The sequence below is a fragment of the Salvelinus namaycush genome, chromosome 4 (assembly GCF_016432855.1).
Source record: "Salvelinus namaycush isolate Seneca chromosome 4, SaNama_1.0, whole genome shotgun sequence".
In the NCBI taxonomy this organism is placed as follows: Eukaryota; Metazoa; Chordata; class Actinopteri; order Salmoniformes; family Salmonidae; genus Salvelinus; species Salvelinus namaycush.
In genome coordinates this window covers 50102423-50124881 of record NC_052310.1, presented here as the reverse complement: position 1 = coordinate 50124881, position 22459 = coordinate 50102423, and the positions used below count along the sequence as shown (strand labels likewise).

At 41.1% G+C, this 22459-nt stretch overlaps 1 protein-coding gene across 2 annotated transcripts; it reads right to left on the bottom strand.

Annotated features, from left to right (window-relative positions):
* Positions 1–1425: 1425 nt before the first annotated feature.
* LOC120046594 (tetraspanin-14-like) lies at positions 1426–17074 on the bottom strand. 2 transcript variants are annotated; one of them, XM_038991961.1, is made up of 9 exons: positions 16994–17074; positions 16078–16166; positions 13100–13150; positions 12394–12540; positions 9580–9750; positions 8982–9107; positions 8743–8793; positions 3787–3900; positions 1426–3700 (listed from the first exon to the last, which is right to left on the bottom strand). In XM_038991961.1, exons 2-9 carry the CDS (start codon positions 16156–16158, stop codon positions 3635–3637), a joined length of 807 nt encoding a protein of 268 aa, XP_038847889.1. In that variant the 5' UTR covers positions 16159–16166; positions 16994–17074; the 3' UTR covers positions 1426–3634. The 2 variants fall into 2 exon arrangements, with proteins under 2 accessions (XP_038847889.1, XP_038847890.1); XM_038991962.1 differs by lacking the exon at positions 13100–13150.
* Positions 17075–22459: the final 5385 nt, after the last annotated feature.

Genomic DNA, 22459 nt, shown 5'->3' with positions numbered 1-22459 from the left:
CCTGTGGATTTCTGAGGATAACGCGCAAAACGAACGGAGGTATTTGGATATAAAAATAATCTTTATGGAACAAAAGGAACATTTGTTGTCTAACTGGGAGTCTCGTGAGTGAAAACATCCGAAGATCATCAAAGGTAAACGATTAATTTGATTGATTTTCGTGACCAAGTTACCTGACTAAGTGTACTTAATGTTTTGTCGAGCGATCGATAAACTTACACAAACGCTTGTATTGCTTTCGCTGTAAAGCATAATTTCAAAATCTGAGACGACAGGTGGATTAACAAAAGGCTAAGCTGTGTTTTGCAATATTGCACTTGTGATTTCATGAATATGAATATTTTTTAGTAATATTATTTGACTGTGGCGCTATGCTATTCAGCGTTGCTGATGACAATTATCCCGATACCGGGATGGGTGGTTCAGAAAGGTTAATAAAAGACATTCGCTTGAAAAACAAGAAAAAAAAGCTCCAATCGTATTGTTTGTCCATTTTGAGACGCCATAGCCACTTCCTCAAAATATTCAGAATGAATGTAAGATAACTCAAGAAATCTGTCATTCATTTTGACGTCTTTAATGAAGAGATCTTAGAGGCGCAATTTTACTGTTTTGTGCAGTATTTTTTTTATTTAAAACAATGCTTGAAAACGAGTCGTCTTCGTTGAATGACAGCAAAGACTTTATTGAAGAATCCTTACTGTTGACCAATCACTGACGAAGGGGTGTAGCCTCCAGAAAAAAATGTGCCCGAACATCCGAAGTCTCGCCGAAGTCCAAAACTTAACATATGCACAAACTCTTAAACTGTTTCAGCTGGGAAGTATGAGGACAGGACCCCTTTAGTCATCTTTTTATGTCGTTTATTAAAAATACTTTACATTCAAATCCTATGGTTTGATTTCAATACCAAATGGTAGATCCAGGTAGTCACAGAAATAGATGTGTTGGTAAAATAATTTTTTTAAACTTAACTTACTCATCAGCAGCTTTGATCTTGTTGTCAGTCACTCAATTAGCCGATGTCAACAACAAAAAAATCGAATTGGTAAGTTAGTCTAGCCAGCTATCGACCAGGCCCCCCCCCCCCCCCCCCCCTCTTTGTGGCACCCAACCCCATCAAAGTTGCAAGACTGTCTCAATGTGGCAATAGACCTATTCCTTGTTATTAGAAGAAAAAAAAACAGTCAGCCATGAAGGCTGTTCAGGGTTTCTATTAACTTCCGACAATGAACACAAGAGGGCTCTAAAACACAGCTAAATCAGTACTGTTTAGAGTATGTCAAATCCTTCAACCAAGGCACAAAAGCAAGTAGTAGCCTTTGCACTTTTCAGAATATCCAACGACCATCTTGTAAGTGTATGCCTGGTGAAGATAATGTGACTAAATTATATTGTTATGTGATGATTAATAACACTGGGAAGTTTAACAAAATGGACAAACATACTTTATTGTTTATAAAAACCTATCCAGAATTAAGAAAATTCACATTTACAAAATGTCATTACAGAACATCCCTTTTGTTAAAAACACTCATGATTACATGGAAACAATCAGTAACACACTTTTTTTTTTTGTCAAACTACATGAGAGACATTCACCAGCAGATGTGCAGTTGAAGGCCTGAATGACCGTCAACTCCATTGCTTTTATTTGCTTCTTTTATCTTGTAACTTATATAGCTCAACTCTAGCATTCATGAGATATAAAATCCCATGAAATATATCCTCAATCAACATTCCATAACCCTCCATAGATGCCTCTGTAAAGCTCCCCTTTCTAGTACGAGGACAGCAGAGTAGGGGGAACGAGCAGAGTATCTTTGGACAGGATGGAAGTAAAGCAAGCTCAATGTATGGAGGGACTGGCAGTTAACTGGCATGAGGCAAAAACCTCATGCCAGATATGCATTCAGAACGCTTTGAATAATGTTAGGCGTGATCACTTGGATGATTGCTGGGGGCCTTGTTGAGGTATATGGTCTGGACTGAGGAGAGACGCTGGTGGGTTGGGCATCAAGTACAGTTGTAATTGTATATCTTCTCCATAAAGTTCAATCGGGCAGCCCCATCAACACAACAGCAAAATAATCAAACTCCGCTACTCTGAGGGCTAACAACTAACTAATACTTCACTGACAGGTCATCTAACACTGATCAAAATAAAACATGTCAACTATTTACATACGCATTGCATCCACAATTCACTTTCCCTTAAGGAAAGTAGTATGTATCTCAATGATCAATACTCAACTTCTGCTCAGAAGCATTTGATGCACGTTGTGGACTTACAAGTTGGTATGACAAGTTATGAGACATGACTTATAGAAAAGACATGGCTTGACTGACAACCAGTCAGAGGTTCAGCAGTGCACATGTGGGTTTGAACAGCTGCAGACTGATTAAATGGTTAAGAGCCAGCAGAATTTCCCCAATGTTTAGCTGAGAGCTAAGGTACAATGGTGGTTCCAGTTGAAAGCTTGTCCTAACCTAGTCCCCAGGGTCAAATTGCTGTTGCATAGAGCCTGGTAACACTGAGCAACAAAGTGGGATTTGAAAGGGGTGTGGATAAAATCGAGGTGGGAGACAGCAAGCCTGATACAGCTGTATTAGATGAGACTGAACTATGGCAAAAATAGCCAATCAATATAAATGTTCTATCACATTGCCATATTTTTGAGGAGCTCAATTGATTCAGAGTTCAGGATTTAAAGTTTATATCTGAAAAAATATTTCACGAAGTGTGAGTTCAGAAAATCTGAAAGTACTTGTTTAAATCACCTGTGCTGCTCGAGCTTTAAAGTGCTCAATGTAGGGGGAGTTTCTAAGGGTTATGCTAGATGGTGATAGATTAGCCAATTAAAACAAATGGTTGTTTCGTCCGCTCCTGCCATAGACTTCCAGTCGAGTCAAGTTCTGAGGCGCTGTGAAACCAGACGGTTCAACAGAGACAGAGCCGGCTGGAGGATGATATTAGCCGTCACACAATGCGGTGCTGAGATCGTGTTGATTCAGAAAGAGCTCTAGGGCAAAGTCTCATTGGAGCAATTACATTTTCACTGATGTGGAAGACAACTCTTACTGCTCACACAGTCTGATATTCAACAATTCTAGTCATGGAATGCTGCAGGCCAGAGAGCACACCGTTTAAACACTTGCGACGACTTCATTGTTGTTTTTTGATCATTGTTGAGGTATGATGAATTCACCCAGGATTCTACCTGGGTGGATTGGTTAAGACACTGTTCCCGGGAGAGATGTTCAGAGTGTCTGAGGCAAACAATACAAGAATGTATCTAATTCAGAAACATATTTAAAGGGAAACCCAGAGGCTATTTTTAAGTGGTTCGTTGAAGTCTGACTGCAATCCTGTGAGAGAAGGCACATACGAGTCTAGTTGAATAAGGCAGCTTCATGTCCACTGTGCAGGCTCTGCAGAGGTATCAGTCTCCAGAGACTGACAGAACAGTCCAAAGATAACGAGCCATAGGTATGGAAGAAGTATTTTTGTCCTCTTCTCTCATCCCTTGCCGGGCCTCAGAGAGGGAGATCAAAGAGAGGGCGGAATGGATGGTGGATAGTTTCTCTCTCAGTACAGTACCCTGTAGGCCTATGCATTCCACCACACCCCTCACTAGTAGTTAAACTTGACCTTCTCAATGTCGACAATCAGTGTCCGAGCCAAGAAGATGCCCATCATCTGAAAAGGGGGAAGAATTCACAGCATTAGCTAATAGATATGAATCCCATCAGCATATAAAAATGTACTCATTTCAATATATTTACCTGAAGCAGAGATATAATGATGAATACTCCAGCTACTATGTAGAGATTCCGTGGAAGCCATTCCTCTAAGGCTGGGATGCAGCCCTTGATGTAAATATAGTTGATCCAGTCCCCCTGCAACAGGAAATGAGAGCAATATGGAATGCTCTCCCATACCTTTGTATATACCTTTGATATCAAGACTGTTTCAAGGACAGCTTTTTTCCATCTACGTAACATTGCAAAAATCAGAAATGTTCTGTCCAAAAATGATGCAGAAGAATTAATCCATGCTTTTGTTACTTCTAGGTTAGACTACTGCAATGCTCTACTTTCCGGCTACCCGGATAAAGCACTAAATAAACTTCAGTTAGTGATAAATACGGCTGCTAGAATCCTGACTAGAACCAAAATATTTAATCATATTACTCCAGTGCTAGCCTCCCTACACTGGCTTCCTGTTAAGGCAAGGGCTGATTTCAAGGTTTTACTGTTAACCTATAAAGCGTTACATGGGCTTGCTCCTACCTATCTTTCCGAGTTGGTCCTGCCGTACATACCTACACGTACGCTACGGTCACAAGACGCAGGCCTCCTAATTGTCCCTAGAAATTCTAAGCAAACAGCTGGAGGCAGGGCTTTCTCCTATAGATCTCAATTTTTATGGAATGGTCTGCCTACCCATGTGAGAGACGCAGACTCGGTCTCAACCTTTAAGTCTTTACTGAAGACTCATCTCTTCAGTGGGTCATATGATTGAGTGTAGTCTGGCCCAGGAGTGTGAAGGTGAACGGAAAGGCTCTGGAGCAACGAACCGCCCTTGCTGTCTCTGCCTGGCCGGTTCCCCTCTCTCCACTGGGATTCTCTGTCTCTAACCCTATTACAGGGGCTGAGTCACTGGCTTACTGGTGCTCTTTCATGCCGTCCCTAGGAGGGGTGCGTCACTTGAGTGGGTTGAGTCACTGACGTGATCTTCCTTTCTGGGTTGGCGCCCCCCATTGGTTTGTGCCGTGGCGGAGATCTTTGTGGGCTATACTCAGCCTTGTCTCACCACCTCTAGTGGTGTGGGGGCTGTGCTTTGGGGTGGGGTTATATCCTTCCTGTTTGGCCCTGTCCGGGGGTATCATCGGATGGGGCCACAGTGTCTCCTGACCACTCAGCCTCCAGTATTTATGCTGCAGTAGTTTATGTGTCGGGGGGCTAGGGTCAGTTTGTTATATCTGGTACTTCTCCTGTCTTATCCGGTGTCCTGTATGAATTTAAGTATGCTCTCTAATTCTCTCTTTCTCTCAGAGGACCTGAGCCCTAGGACCATGCGTCAGGAATACCTGGCATGATGACTCCTTGCTGTCCCCAGTCCACCTGGCCATGCTGCTGCTCCAGTTTCAACTGTTCTGCCTGCGGCTATGGAACCCTGACCTGTTCACCGGACGTGCTACCTGTCCCAGACCTGCTGTTTTCAACTCTCTAGAGACAGCAGGAGCGGTAGAGATACTCTTAATGATCGGCTATGAAAAGCCAACTGACATTTACTCCTGAGGTGCTGACTTGCTGCACCCTCGACAACTACTGTGATTATTATTATTTGACCGTGCTGGTCATTTATGAACATTTGAACATCTTGGCCATGTTCTGTTATCTCCACCAGAAGAGGACTGGCCACCCCTCATAGCCTGGTTCCTCTCTAGGTTTATTCCTAGGTTTTGGCTTTTCTAGGGACTTTTTCCTAGCCACCGTGCTTCTACACCTGCATTGCTTGCTGTTTGGGGTTTTAGGCTGGGTTTCTGTACAGCACTTTGAGATATCAGCTGATGTACGAAGGGCTATATAAATAAATTTGATATATACCGGCTTACTCAAATCACCTTACACGAAGTACAAGTCTTGGTGCACTTAATGTATCTTGTAGGGGTAGATCAAACTGATTGTTTTTTCAAATACCGAAGAAGATTTGACACCAAGTGTTTGTTGCCAAGAAGTTTCCCGAATTAGAATATATATATTTTTTAAGTCAAACGGATGCATTCTGCTATTGTATAGCTATTATCCATGACAGCCTATGGCAATATCTCAGTGAAATTAATATTGACCATCACAAGGGGCAGAGGAAAGGTCAAAATTAGCAAATAGGTAGTTATTCTGAAATTAATTGGCGGCAGTAACAGGAAGGTCGCTGGTTTGAATACCCGAGCCAACAAGGCAAAAAATATATTTGTGCCCTGGAGCAAGGCACTTAACCCTAATTTGCCCCAGGGGTGCCGTACTACTATGGCTGACCCTGTAAAACATCATATTTCACTGCACCCATCCGGTGTATGTGACAAACAAAAAATATGAAGATTTGATGAGTCATCTATGATGAATAGTGAAACCCAGCTCTTCCATTTCAACATAAAAACTCCCATTTATCTAGAAGCATCTGCTCGGTCTAAGACATTTTTCCTGATAAACAAAAAAGACATCAGTTTGCCTCATAACTTTGAATAACAATGAAGATGAATAGTTCATTCTGAGCCAGGAGACCAGAACCGATGTAAACCAGGGTGGATTTGCAGAAAAACTAATTTAAGCCCCAGATTTGAGAGCGACCACTGGAACACTAGGCCAAAACATAGATAAAGGATCATTTATTTTCAGCCTGCCGTTCTTCGTAGTGACAAGAGATTAACAGGGACAGGAGGAAGCCTGCCTTTCGTTCAGCAGTGATAACACCAAATTTGTGTTTCTCCCATTTGGGTAATGGGAAGAAAAAGCACTGTTGATACAGTTTAAATGACCTGACACTAAAGCCTGCATTATCCACCCTTAAGAAGAAATGGAAGTTTACTTTCTGCACTGAAATTGCCCTGAAATCTAATCTATTGCTTTACAATGTTTACCTTTCACAGAAATAGTCTTATTACAGATAGTACAGAGGTGGATTTTTGCAAACAATAAACATGGGTGCATATAAAGGCCATATAAACATAGTTAAGAGATGCAGTAGGCTATCGGAAATACAAATAGCAATTTCTCCAGATTATGTGTGGATATCAAAAGTCGCTTTGGATAAAAGTGTCTGCTAAATAGCATATATTATTATATGTATACATACAGTTGAAGTCGGAAGTTTACATACACTTAGGTTGGAGTCATTAAAACTCGGTTTTCAACCACTGAAAACTTCTTGTTAACAAACTATAGTTTTGGCAAGTCGGTTAGGACATTTACTTTGTGCATGTGTGGCTGATGTGAAATGGCTAGCTAGTTAGCAGTGGTGCGCGCTAATAGTGTTTCAATCGGTGACGTCACTCGCTCTGAGACCTAGAAGTAGTTGTTCCCCTTGCTCTGCAAGGGCCGCGGCTTTTGTGGCGCGATGGGTAACGATGCTTCGTGAGTGACTGTGGTTGATGTGTGCAGAGTGTCCCTGGTTCGAGCCCAGGTTGGGGCGAGGAGAGGGACGGAAGCTATACTGTTACACATGACAAGTAATTCTTCCAAAAATTGTTAACAGATTATTTCACTTATAATTCACTATCACAATTCCAGTGGGTCAGAAGTTTACATACATTAAGTGAACTGTGCCTTTAAACAGCTCGGAAAATTCCAGAAAATGATGTCATGGCTTTAGAAGCTTCTGATAGGCTAATTGGCATCAATTGAGTCAATTGGAGGTGTACCTGTGGATGTATTTTAAGGCCTACCTTCAAACGTAGAGCCTCTTTGCTTGACATCATGGGAAAATCAAAAGAAATCAGCCAAGACCTCAGAAAAAAAATTGTAGACCTCCACAAGTCTGGTTCATCCTTGGGAGCAATTTCCAAACGCCTGAAGGTACCACGTTCATCTGTACAAACAACAGTATGCAAGTATAAACACCATCGGATCACGCAGCCGCCATACCGCTCAGGAAGGAGACGCGTTCTGTCTCCTAGAGAAAAACATACTTGTGCGAAAAGTGCAAATCAATCCCAGAACAACAGCAAAGGGCCTTGTGAAGATGCTAAAGGAAACAGGTAAAAAAGTATCTATATCCAAAGTAAAACGAGTCCTATATCGACATAACCTGAAAGGCTGCTCAGTAAGGAAGGAGCCACTGCTCCAAAACAGCCATAAAAAAGCCAGACTACGGTTTGCAACTGCACATGGGGACAAAGATCGTACTTTGGAGAAATGTCCTCTGGTCTGATGAAACAAAAATAGAACTGTTTGGCCATAATGACCATCATTATGTTTGGAGGAAAAAGGGGGAGGCTTGCAAGCCGAAGAACACCATCCCAACCATGAAGCAAGGGGGTGGCAGCATCATGTTGTGGGGGTGCTTTGCTGCAGTAGGGACTGGTGCACTTCACAAAATAGATGGCATCATGAGGAAGAAAAATTATGTGGATATAATGAAGCAACATCAAGACATCAGTCAGGAACTTAAAGCTTGGTCGCAAATGGGTCTTCCAAATGGTCATTGAACCCAAGCATATTTCCAAAGTTATGGCTTAAGGACAACAAAGTCAAGGTATTGGAGTGGCCATCACAAAGCCCTGACCTCAATCCCATAGAAAAATTGTGTGCAGAACTGAAAAGGCGTGTGCGAGCAAGGAGGCCTACAAACCTGACTCAGTTAAACCAGCTCTGTCACGAGGAATGGGCCAAAATTCACTCAACTTATTGTGGGAAGCTTGTGGAAGGCTACCCGAATGTTTGACCCAAGTTTAAATTGTTTAAGGCAATACTACCAAATACTAATTGAGTGTATGTAAACTTCTGACACACCGGAAATGTGATGAAAGAAATAAAAGCTTAAATAAATCTCTACTATTGTTCTGACATTTCACATTCTTAAAATAAAGTGGTGATCCTAACTGACCTAAGACAGTGAATTATTACTAGGATTAAATGTCAGGAATTGTGAAAAACTGAGTTTAAATGTATTTGGCTAAGGTGTATGTAAACTTCCAACTTCAACTGTATATGTGATGTGTGCACTGGTTAGGGTCATACCTTTAGATGTTTACGGACATCATAGCCACACTGGGTGTTTAAAACTGAGTCCTGCAGAGAGAGAGAAAGAAACAGCTCAAATTAGTCCGGTAAGTGTCAAGGACTAACAAGAGGCATACCTAAAAATGAGCATGGCAGTTATAACAACTAGTACAGAGTGACTTATTCAGAGGAGACAGATACTGAAGGAGCAATGACACCAAGAGAGACATGAAGGTAAGGGCAGGCAGATTACTCACTGCAGGGTCACTGAGGCAGCAGGAGAAGGGCACTCCGCACCTCTCTCTGCTGGGGTTGTTGTTGGTGCAGTTGAAGTAGACATTCAGGTTCCAGTCATCAGGCTCCTTGGCTCCGCAGCAGTGGTTCTAGGACAGACAAGCGGGAAGTTTGAGTCAGATGGTTCTAACGAACCCAAACACACACCAACTCCTGAGGTGTGTTTCCATACATTTACATTTTTTACATTTAAGTCATTTAGCAGACGCTCTTATCCAGAGCGACTTACAAATTGGTGCATTCACCTTATGATATCCATACCATACATCTGACAGTGTAGGACTGAGCACACAGTCACTTAGAGGAGAGCAGTTCAAGTATCATCAGGTCCCTAGAGAACAACAGGCCATCGTAGCAAGCACACAATTACACACTAACACTAGGATGTATGAACCATCTCGGGAAGGGGTTAGGAGGAAAGGAAATTAATGTGACAGAACCGATGTGAGGGACAGCAGGTGATTAAGTAACTTCGTGTCTCACATTCTCCCTGCCTCTATATCCCATTACCCACCACCCAACACAACACGCTACATAGCTCTCGCTCTGTGCCTCTCTCACCAGCTTTTGCAGGGAGTCAACGAGGTTTTGCAGGTCGATGTCCTCTCTGTAGGCCTTGACGTTGGCCAGGAAGAAGTCGTTGATCCACTCTCTGACGTTGTCCTGGAAGACGAACGCCAGCACGGCCGCAGTCAGTTCCAGGAAGAAGATTAACCCGATCACCCCTGAGAACTAGAAGAGAAAAACAAGTTAACTATACGTGGTGGGAGACAGAGAGAAGCGTCAGAGACAACAGACTCAAATACAGGACAGTAGTAATCTTGGTAGTATGGTTTGGTAGTGCTCTGCACGGGTAGAAAAAAAACCAGCTTAAAGATTAAACAATTGCATGCCCTAATCAATGAAGGATGTGGTGCATGAAGAAAACTGGCTCTCATGAAGACCGCCACAGGAAAGGAAGAACCAGAGTTACCTCTGCTGCAGAGGACAAGTTCATTAGAGCTAACTGCACCTCAGATTGCAGCCCAAATAAATGCTTCAGAGTTCACCTCAACATCAACTATTCAGAAGAGACTACATAAATCAGGCCTTCATAATTGAATTGCTGCAAAGAAACCACTACTAAAGGACACCGATAAGAAGAAGAGACTTGCTTGGGCCAAGAAACACAAGCAATGGACATTAGACCGGTGGAAATCTGTCCTTTGGTCTGATGAGTCCAAATTTTAGATTTTTGCTTCCAACCGCCGTGTCTTTGTGAGACGCAGAGTAGGTGAACATATGATCTCCGCATGTGTGGTTCCCACCGTGAAGCATGGAGGAGGTGGGATGGTGTGGGGGTGCTTTGCTGGTGACACTGTCTGTGATTATTTGAATTCAAGGCACACTTAACCAGCATGGCTACCACAGCATTCTGCAGAGAAACGCCATCCCATCTAGTGTGCGCTTAGACTATCATTTATTTTTCAACAGAATAATGTCCTAAACACACCTCCAGGCTGTGTAAGGGCTATTTGACAAAGGAGAGTTATGGAGTGCTGCATTAGATGACCTGGCCTCCACAATCACCCGACCTCAACCCAATTGAGATGGTTTGGGATGAGTTGGCTGCTTTTCCTTCACTCTGCGGTCCAACAAGTGCTCAGCATGTGGGAACTCCTTCAAGACTGTTGGAAAAGCATTCCTCACGAAGCTGGTTGAGAGAATGCCAAGAGTGTGCAAAGCTGTCATCAAGGCAAAGGGTGGCTACTTTGAAAAATCTAAAATATGCTTCGCATGGGAAATACACATGCGGATATCATCACGGTAGTTGGAACCAAAAATCTCAAATTTGGACCCCAGACAAAAATTTCCACCAGTCTAATGTCCACTGCTCGTGTTTCTTGGCCCAAGCAAGTCTTTTCTTATTATTGGTGTCCTTTAGCAGTTGTTTCCTTGCAGCAATTCGACCGTGAAGGCTTGATTCACACAATCTCCTCTGAACAGATTATGTTGAGATGTGTCTGTTACTTAAACTCTGAAGCATTTATTTGGGCTGCAATTTCTGAGGCTGGTAACTAATGAATTTATCCTCTGCAACAGAGGTAATTCTGGATCTTCCTTTCCTGTGGCGGTCCTCATGAGAGCCAGTTTCATCATAGCGCTTGATGGTTTTTTGTGACTGCTTTGAAGAAACTTTCAACATTCTTGAAATGTTCCGTACTGACTGACCTTCATGTTTTACAAAGTAATGATGGACTGTCGTTTCTCTTTGCTTCTTTGAGCTGTTCTTGCTAATATATATATATATGGTCTTTTACCAAATAGGGCTATCTTCTGTATACCCCCCTACCTTGTCACAACGCAACTGATTGGCTCAAACGCATTAAGGAGGAAAGAAATTCCGCACATTAACTTAAGGCACACCTGTTAATTAATGCTTTCCAGGTGACTACCTCATGAGAGAATGCAAAGAGTGCAAAGCTGTCATTGAGGCAAAGGGTGGCTATTTGAAGAATCTCAAATATAACATATTTAGATTTTATTAACACTTTTTTGGTTACTACATGATTCCATGTGTTATTTCATAGTTGATGTCGTCACTACTATTCTACAATGTAGAAAATAGTAAAAAAAAAATAAGAAAAACCCTTGAGTGAGTAGGTGTCCAAACTTTTGACTGATACTGTATATATATAAAAATATTTTTGTGAAACGAACAGCTGACTGAAGAGTCAGTTTGAGCCAGTTTCTGTGGTAACATGGATGCTTAACGTGATGAAACTTTACTGCTTCTTGCTAAAACAAGCAAGGTGTTGCCTAGGTAATGCCCCCTCCCTGCACCAGCAGCAGAGAAAAATAGAATGAATAAAACGTGCTTGGAACTTCTAACCCTGGCAATTTGACCGGTAATTTCATGAACTCAAAAATGGTTGCCTGGTATATTGATGCAATAACTTCCATGGTAAAGTAGAATGTATGATGTTAACTTATGTGGCTCATAATTTGGAATACATTTTTTGTAAAGTCACTTGAGTTGAATCAACAAACCACAACACATATTGATGGGTATACTTCCTGCCTTGCAACTATGGGTAAACTCACAATGGCCACCAGTCCACCCCATATACCAGCACGCTTGAATGGGGACGCCCCTTCTATTCATGATATTTCTACAACAGCACATGCAGTCAAGAGGAGAGAATGATTACTTTTTTCTACTCAAACGGTTATTACAGTGACCTCGGTCATTTGGCTGACCAATGACCGTCACAGCCCCACTTGAAAGAGCAGCTAAAATGTGTACCAGTATTCTATCGGTATGCTATGAGACCAAGAGAGAGAGAAAGAGCAAGAGAAATATAAAGAGTATTGTTGTGGTGGTGCAGTACTCACAAACTTGAGGAGGCATATGTTCTCCCTGAGTGCTCCGACACATCCTGCAAAGCCCAGGATGAAGGTGATCGCTCCCACCAACAGCACCAGCCACACAGGGTCAAAGCCATGCAGCCGTGTCACCTGTGTCAGGTCCAACAGTACTCCCTACAGGAGTGAGAACAGTTGAGTTAACCGTTGAGCTAACAGATCCCCGGGGTATTGTGCATGGCGACACAGGACGACGGGTGAATTACATAAAATACTGTATGACATGGATGAGAGGCTGAGACCATTTCAAGCAAAGCATCAACATGCAAGTAGACAGTCATTCCGAGAATAATGAATGCCACATTATAAAGAATTCAATTATTTAATGCATTGACTAAATTACATGGCGTATCTGATTAAAAGCTGGCGTGTTATCCAGTAACATTAATATCTCCAATACGGATTTGAATAACCTCTAATGTAGCGGTTCAACCCTACAGAACAGAAATTTATTAAAATGTGTTATCAGCTTCAAGCTGTGTGTAACAATAGGGGAAATTAACTGTGAATTTGATGGTTGTGAATGTTTAAAAAAAGATGTGATGGCAGTGATGACAAGTGACAAGTCTGTGGGCTGAAGGTCTGGCACAAACACAATTAGAGTCAATGAGTAGAGATAAGCTGTCTGTACGGTGGTGAAACATTTACAGGACAATGGGAGAAGCTGCTCCCTCACCTTCTCACTCCAGGCCCAGAACCCAATGGCAATGAATGCTGCTCCAGCCAGCTGAGGAAGGAAGCAGACCAACTTTTTTTTCTGGTGTGTTCAGTTGTTTACTTTTAACATTTTCACATAGGCATTAGGGAAAACTCTGCCACGAAATAATATTAAAGCATTACTAGGTATAAAAGAGGGAGCTTGCTAATAACGAAAACAATGACAATGTCTAATTTCAACGGACACCAAAATTCTCAAGAAATCGCAACAACAAAAAAACAGGAAGAGATGGGTCATAAGTGGTTATTGCGTATCTTTGAACTCAGAATCCAACTGCCCTATCAAGAGATGAATTAACGAGCTTAACCAAAATCCAAAACAGAAGCGTTTCTACATTTCCTGTTGACACAGACCAAGAGAAGAAGCTAGCAAATATCTTAGTGAGTCTCCCATTCACTCACTTAAACAGGAAGTAGGGGCTCTGAAGGTTATTTCTCAACTCGATGTTGGACGGACATTAGAGATGTAGACTAAAGAAACAAAACAAATGCTCACACTTCTTTAATTTAGAAATAAAACAGAAAAGGGCTGTTACCAGTGGAGGATGTTATCAGAGGGAATGGCTATTGAAAAAGTGCTCTGTGTAGAAAGATAGCGGCAGGGGGCACCAGGTCAGCCAGCAGGGGCTGCCATCTGCCCTCAAAGGTGGAAAATGGTTTTAATAAATCAATATGTTCTCTACATGGGCTTCCCAGACATTCTTGCCTTAAAAGAACACCATATTAGTCCCTCCAGGATTTTGCTGGAATTTGTGATATTTGCAGGCAAAAGTGTGCAGTGATTGGTTGAAATTTCGAGCCCTATTTTTGTACTGCGGTGATGGGTCAGTTTTATGCAATAATATTGTGATGATTTGACTGACAGAAATAGTGCAGTGATTGGTCAAATCTGCAAGCCCTCGTATAATATGCAGGAAATTATTGATTTTGCTAAATATGTTGTGATTACAGAATCCTGGAGGGACTGCTATATGCTCAACCTCATGCCGGGCGTAAACTACACGACTTTCAAAATCCTAACATTGCTGAGCCTCACATTAAACAAATGTCTTTCTTGTAGTTTTTTTTTGTTGTCTTGCCAACGTAGTGGTGCACACACTAAACGATGTGGCACAGACTGGGGGTCACACACTACAAGATTCTTCACTTGGTCGTGAGGATTCTCGATACCATGCTGTCTTCTGAAAACAATGAGTGATTAGATTGTAAACGTAGCTGCAACAAGCGGTGGCTAAAAGCAGCCACAAACACATTCAAATCAGAAATTCACACTTGCCATACAGAGTTGAATCCCCTATCCTACACATTTTGAATTGAGTAAAATTGCTTGTGAACTTCAGAGCTGTAGTGATTTGACACTGGCTTTGGTTAAAGACAAGTACAAACACATACTAGTAGTAATCGCTCTGGCTCGACAGTCTACACATTCTGGGTGTGGCGATACATCATCATCTCACTGGCTTCTTCTCTGGCAAGCTCTCATTGCTGATCAGCGTTCTCAAAACCTGCCGTTGCACATCTCACTACAAGAGCACTGCAGATTTGTGCTGATAAAATGTGTTTGAAAATATGGGAACGTCTGGGACGGCCCAAAGACGGGATCGATAGCCCTCAGATTGCGTCGGTGACAGCCACGCACCCCGCGTAGGCAACAACATGATGATTTTGTCTCCAATCTCAAAAACTTGTTTGGGACAGCTAATTTGGGGTCAAAATCATGTAGTGTACGCCTGGCTTTAAAGTTGCAGTATTCTTGAGTATCTGATTTACTGCTAATGGCTGACTACCAAACTAAACTCCAAGGTGAAAGAAGTTTATGATTTACTTCACCAACAGAGTGGAGCAGAGATCAGGCTTTTTGGAATCTAGCTCAGACTACAACAATTCACTCACGGGCAATACTTCAAAAAATGTGTTATCATGAAACGCCTACCGTGTACCTATGTTTGTCCTCTGTAGTTGCGGGTGTTGTTTGCTGAAATCCACACTTTTTCAATAAATGTTAATAAAATACAACCACCAACGTTTTGCTCATGTCTGTTTCTCAAAGATGGCAATTTAGCGCGAATGTGCATGTGTCAATTGATTATCCGATGACGTAAGCCTAGTGCTCCAAATACTCATTGTCCAATCAAATCACACAATCTACAGATGGTGTGCCGACCAATCGAATCTTGCAGATCATTACAGGTGCCCAAACCCAAAATTTGGCACATTACTTTATTGACTTGCCGCATTTTCTATCCAGAGATACTGAGAAATAACGCTAAAAAATGGTCTTCACATTGACTCAGGACATCCAATTTTGTTGTTTATCTATGAACAATTGTACATTTTAGAGTAAAAAACAAAACAAGTAGTGTACTACTTTCTCTTGTACACTAAGGACCCGGGGAAGAATTGCAGGCGAGATGAGAAGCATGAGTAGCACACAACATGTTTAATTTATTATAAGTAGCTCTCATGCTAGAAATGGTTGGCAACCCCTTTTTAATAGCCTATATTTAATTTACAAACATCAGAGATTCAATTGATGGAAGTAGCCATCTTCAGAAACGAGCAAAAAGTCAGTGGCTGTATTTGATTGTTTATTGAAAAGGTATGAATTTCAGCAATAAAAGAAAGGCACGCAACTAGAGGTCAAACATTGGAACAATGTAGGCATTTCAGGATTTACCTTTTTTAAAGTATTGGGCAAATCGATGTAGTCTGAGCTAGATTCCACAAAGTCTGGTCTCTGCTCCACTCTCTTGGTAAAGTTCATCATAAACTTCCTTCACCATCGAGTGGAGTTTAGTCCGCTAGGTTAACTCAGGCCAACTATACAGCATATGCATAACTACATTCATAGCATAGCACCAAATGAGACAACGGGGTGTCACAGCATGTCTGTATTACTCATGGTTTACAGGGCTACCTACTGCTTGTGCTACTTACCCAAAATATGATGTTGTAGCTGAACATGAGGTACTTGTAACAGAAACTGACTTCTGCATTTTCATAACGATAGTAGTGCATATTTTCCCCTGTGTTGGGAAACAGGAGCGAGACGATGACAGTTAGCACACAGATGGAACAAGATGTTAAAGGTTGACCTACTAGCTAGATAATTATCTAACGTTATTTGTTTACCCAGCTACATGTTCACAATCACTTAGCTAGCAACATAGTTCGCTCACTAGCTAACGTTAGCTAGCTCATCTGAAACACTGAATCAAAGACTGAAATGGTAGCTACAACTGACTGTTGTTGGCCAGAAAAAGCCAGATAACCAGTTAGCTAACAAACGGTAGTTTGGCCAGCTAGCCTGCTAGCTAACCATCATTCGATTTGCTGCACACTGTCAGAACACCAACAGCGAGATAACAATAGCTACTAGCAGAGTTAACATGACTGTAGCTAGCTAACGTTAGACAGTTTACTAACGGATTCGTTACCTGGCTAACGTTAGTTGGTCAACACATTTCATTTATACTGTGGCTAGATAGTATCTAGTGATAGCCAGCTAGCTATGATACAGATGGAAACACAGCTAACTTAACTAAGTACAGCCATAGTGGCTATCCGGAAAATAAATATATGCTTGTAAACAGAAGCCGTTCATTCACTAGTTAGCGAAATTAGCTAACGTTAGTCAAAGATTAGGACTCAATGTTAGCTTCGTGGCTAGCTAGCGTAGCGATTAAGACAGTGTTCGTTTAACTAGCTAACTTAGCTATCTTGCTCAAAAAACGAAATATTCGGCAAACTTCACATTTTCAATATAGATAAAGTATCTACGTTACAAAAACAAAGTTTTTATATTTATTTTAATCGTTGCTACCTATCAACTTTCCCATTATCAACAACTCACCGCGGCTTTGTTTAGCGCTGCACTGCCTGTTGACAAAAAAATATATCTTGATTGAGTTTCGAAAACTCTTTGGAGACTTTTTTACTCCACTTCCTGTAAGGGCAGCAGGCCACACCCACTTTTCTCCTGTTTTTGTTTTCGTGTTACCAAAAGTTACACGTTAGAACTTTAATTGATATTTGATTAGGTAATAATATAACATTATTTGTTTATCCAGCTACATGTTCATAATGCTATCACTTAGCTAGCAACATAGCTATGCAAACTCAACAAATCAACTTTAGCTAGCACTTAGCTATGAAAACTCAACAAATCAACTTTATGGAAATCAAAAAAACACTCAAAGATGGACACATCACAAATTAATATGGTCAATAAATGACACTGATACATCAAATAGTTTATTTGTCATTTTCACAGTTTAGCAGATGTTATAGCGGGTGCAGCGTAATGGTTATGTTACTAGCGCCTAAAAATGCTGTAAAATGTCAAACAAGTAGAACAATTATTTTAAAATAATAATAAATAACACTGAAATCAAGATATGTTCAACGAATCCAATTAACAAGCCAAATAGCACAGCAATCCAAATGCAATATATACAGTTGAAGTCGGAAGTTTACATACGCTTAGGTTGGAGTCATTAAAACTCGTTTTTCAACCACTTCACAAATGTCTTGTTGACAAACAATTGTTTACAGACAGATTATTTCACTTATAATTCACTATCACAATTCCAGTGGGTCAGAAGTTTACATACACTAAATTGACTGTGCCTTTAAACCGCTTGGAAAATTTCAGAAAATTATGTCATGGCTATAGAAGCTGCTGATAGGCTAATTTACATCAATTGAGTCAATTGAAGGTGTACCTGTGGATGTATTTTAAGGCCTACCTTCAAACTTAGTGCCTCTTTGCTTGACATCATGGGAAAATCAAAAGAAATCAGCCAAGACCTCAGAAAAAAAATTGTAGGTTCATCCTTGAGAGCAATTTCCAAACGCCTGAAGGTACCACGTTCATCTGTACAAACAATAGTACGCAAGTATAAACACCAAGGGACCACGCAGCCGTCATAGCGCTCAGGAAGGAGACGCATTCTGTCTCCTAGAGATGAACGTACTTTGGTGCGAAAAGTGCAAATCAATCCCAGAACAACAGCAAACAGTGTGAAGATGCTTTTGGAAACCGGTACAAAAGTATCTATATCCACAGTAAAACAAGTCCTATATCGACATAACCTGAAAGGCTGCTCAGCAAGTGTAACAGTGTAGCTTCCGTCCCTCTCCTCGCCCCTACCTGGGCTCGAACCAGGGACCCTCTGCACACATCAACAACTGCCTCCCACAAAGCATCGTTACCCATCGCTCCACAAAAGCAGCGGCCCTTGCAGAGCAAGGGGAACAACTACTTCAAGGTCTCAGAGCGAGTGACGTAACCGATTGAAACGCTATTAGCACGCACCCCGCTAACTAGCTAACCATTTCACATCGGTTACACAAGGAAGCAGCCACTGCTCCAAAACCGCCACAAAAAAAGCCAGACTATGATTTTCAACTGCACATGGGGACAAAGATGATACTTTTTGGTGAAATGTCCTCTGGTCTGATGAAACAAAAGTATAACTTTTTGGCCATAATGACAATCATTATGTTTGGAGAAAAAGGAGGAGGCTTGCAAGCCGAAGAACATCATCAAACCGTGAAGCACGGGGGTGGCAGCATCATGTTGTGGGGGTGCTTTGCTGCAGGAGGGACTGGTGCACTTCACAAAATAGATGGCATCATGAGGGAGGAAAATTATGTGGATATATTGAAGCAACATCTCAAGACATAAGTCAGGAAGTTAAAGCTTGGGTCTTCCAAATGGACAATGATCTCAAGCATACTTCTAAAGTGGGTAAAACAGTATGTAAACATTATTCAAGTTACCAGTGTTCAGTGACTCTGTGTACATAGGGCAGTCTCTAATGTGCAGGATAGAGTACCGGGTGTTAGCCAGATAGTGACAGTGTCTAAGGTTTAGGGCAGAGTACTGGGCAAAGGCCGGCTAGTGATGACTGTTTAACAGTCTGATGGCCTGGAGATAGAAGATGTTTATCAGTCTCTCTGTCCCAGCTTTGATTCACCTGTACCGTCTCTGCCTTCTAGATGGTAGTGAGGTGAATAGGCCGTGCCTCAGGTGGTTGAGCTCCTTGATGATCTTATTTGCCTGCCTGTGGCACTGGGTGCTGTAGATGTCCTTCTGTAGACACACTGCAAGGGTCTATACACATGACACATACATATAGTTATTCACACACACACACACACACACACACAAACACACTCTGCAAGGGTGTAATGCAACAAAAAAAAGACAAAAGACAGGTCAGTTCCATTAAGCTTTCTCACAGCCAGACATATTGGCTATTGGCACATATATAATGTATATATACGATACATATTGCAATATATCTAGTAGTTTAGGCTACACTATCAGCTGATAATGAAATTATGACTTCTCATCATATCTGGAGCTTGCCGCCATCTGCTGGCATTGTACTATCCACACATCATTCTGCACTATTATGCACTGACTAACTATTTGAAGGGTTATATGTGCAATCTCTCTATATGTGCAATCTCTAATTGTAACTAAAGTGTAAGATTCTTGACAGTTAAGTAAGATTGGCCAAAATGATCTGCTGACCACTATAATTATCTTCCACTGAACTCATGAGGATACAAAACAGTAGCGGATACGTTGAATAAAATTCCAATGTGAGTTTGGGGTCATGAGAGAATATGCTCTTGTGTTGATCTCCTGACGTGCCCTTGCAGTTCCATGGAAAAGTCATGACCTTGAAAAGAGTTATGACCCTCCATTGAATAATATTATTGTCTCCAACACCATTGTGAGCATGACCTTTGTGTGACTGGGGTTACAAATGTGTCCAGGATATGTGTGTTGATGAATTGCACTTCTGCTACAATGAATGGGCTGATGGGAATACAGAAATAAATCACTATTAGCGATCTGCCTCAACCATGTGGTGGTTTATTATTAGGCATTCATACAATAGTGTGAGATATTTTGCATAAAAAATATATTAGAAATGTATTGCATTAGAAAAGTTGCTGTGGCATCACACTCTTTATGAATCGCACTCAACATTTTGAAAACTGCATTGTACTAGAGTCTGCATAAGCCTACAGTATGTCAGTAATATCTGCAATAATTCAGCAGGTGTAGCTGTTTTCCAAAAAATGCTGCTTTACTGAGGACAATGTATAGCATAATGGAACTTGACTGAGTCGGGTTCAGGATCTATAGTAGTCCAAGTAGATGTGATCTAATAAATGCTGGCATTCATTAGAAAACTTCACCGCCGTCTCATTCTCATGGATTACTTTTTGAGGTTTAGCTGGAGAACAGAAAAGATCGGTCTGACATGAGTCCATCTACAGATGCTTGTTGACCGGGAATCACAAGAGTTGTTGACCATAGTGACTCACAAAGGAATGAAGAAGTACCACAGGTTCTCTTCTGGGCTCAGCTCTGTCTCTTTCTAAGACCCATGGACTAGATTTGCATGCGGCAAGTCTGAGTAGGCATTACTCTACTACAGAAAGGACAGGTAACACGGGGAATAAATTAACTGCCATCTTTATTCTATTGTACACTCTTTTATTGTTTCCCCCAGAAATGTCACTGAAATGATCTAGGTTAATTAGAATACTTCTCAGTCTGTTTCTATATTTGCATAATTAAAAGCAACTTTTCATTACTTATTCTTGACCAACAAGCTTCTTTGTGCTGTGAGAATAAAAACCAGCACGTACAATACATAATACAGTTCCTTCAGAAATATTCATACCCCTTGATTTATTTCACATATTCTTGTGTTACAGCTTGAAATCAAAATTAATTAAATATAATGTCTCACCCATCTACACACAATACCCCATAATGAGAAAGTGAAAACATGTTTTTAGAAATATTTGCAAACGTATTGACAATGAAATACAGAAATATCTCCTTTACATAAGTATTTTACACTCCTAAGTCAATACAAAAATAAATAAATATTCAAGCTCAGTCAAATTGGTTGTTTACACGGCCGGCCTAGTCATAATTAAGCAGTTTTTTCCTATCACAGCGATTAATTAATAACCACCATGCTCAAAAGGATATTCATTGTCTGCTATTTTTGTGTTTTTTTTTAACCATCTACCAATAGGTGCCCTTCTTTGCGAGTCATCGGTGTTTGTGGTTGAATCCTTGTTTGAAATTCACTGCTCGACTATGGCGGCAGATTGACGAGGGCGGCATTTTCTGAGCTAAACTGACCAAGACGCACCTCCAACAAAAACACAAAATCTCACATAATTCTGCCCAAAAACAATTTCTCTCAACCAGTGGCATATGTGCTTCTTAGGTGAGCGTTGATGTCGCCCTTTGGTAAACAATGCCCATTTTGTCAAAGGCAGGGGCACAAAATATTTTGCTTGTCCATTCCCAGCATGCCTCTCCAGTGTGCTGTTGGAGAGGCGCATCTCTGTAGCGCTCCACCAATGTTCTGTCACCCCCAAAAAATCTAACATACAGATCATGTAGCAGATATAGCATATGGTAAAAAGAGTATGTGCCCTTTTCTGTAGCCTACAGGATTTTCAAGCTGATTTAAGTCAAAACTGTAACTAGGCAGTCCAAAAAAACTCCCAAGATCTTGCCAATGGCAAGCATACCCATAACATGATGCAGCCACCACCATGCTTGAAAATATGAAGTGTGGCACACTGAAGTGTGTTGTGTTGGATTTGCCACGAACAAAATGTTTAGTATTCAGGACATAAAGTACATTTCTTTTCCACGTTTTTTACAGTTTTACTTTAGCACCTTATTGCAAACAGGATACATATTTTGGAATGTTTTTATTCTGTACAAGCTTCCTTCTTTTCACTCTGTCAGTTATTTATTTTTATTTCACCTTTATTTAACCAGGTAGGCCAGTTGAGAACAAGTTCTCATTTACAACTGCGACCTGGCCAAGATAAAGCAAAGCAGTGCGACAAAAAAAACACAGAGTTACTCATGGGATAAACAAACATACAGTCAATAACACAATAGAAAATCTGTATACAGTGTGTGCAAATGAAGTAAGGAGGTAAGGCAATAAATAGGCCATAGTGGTGAAGTAATTACAATTTAGCAATTAAAACCTTTTATGGCTGCCATCCCGCTACCGGGATGATATGACTACAGCGAGTGAAAGTGCAGGGCGCCAAATTCAAAAAGCAGAAATCTCATAATTAAAATTCCTCAAACATAGATTTGTCTTATATCATTTTAAAGGTAATCTTGTTGTTAATCCCACCAAAGTGTCCGATTTCAAATGTGTTTTTCAGCGAAAGCACTACAAACGATTATGTTAGGTCACCACAAAACCACAATAAAAACAGCCATTTTTCAAGCGAAATAAAG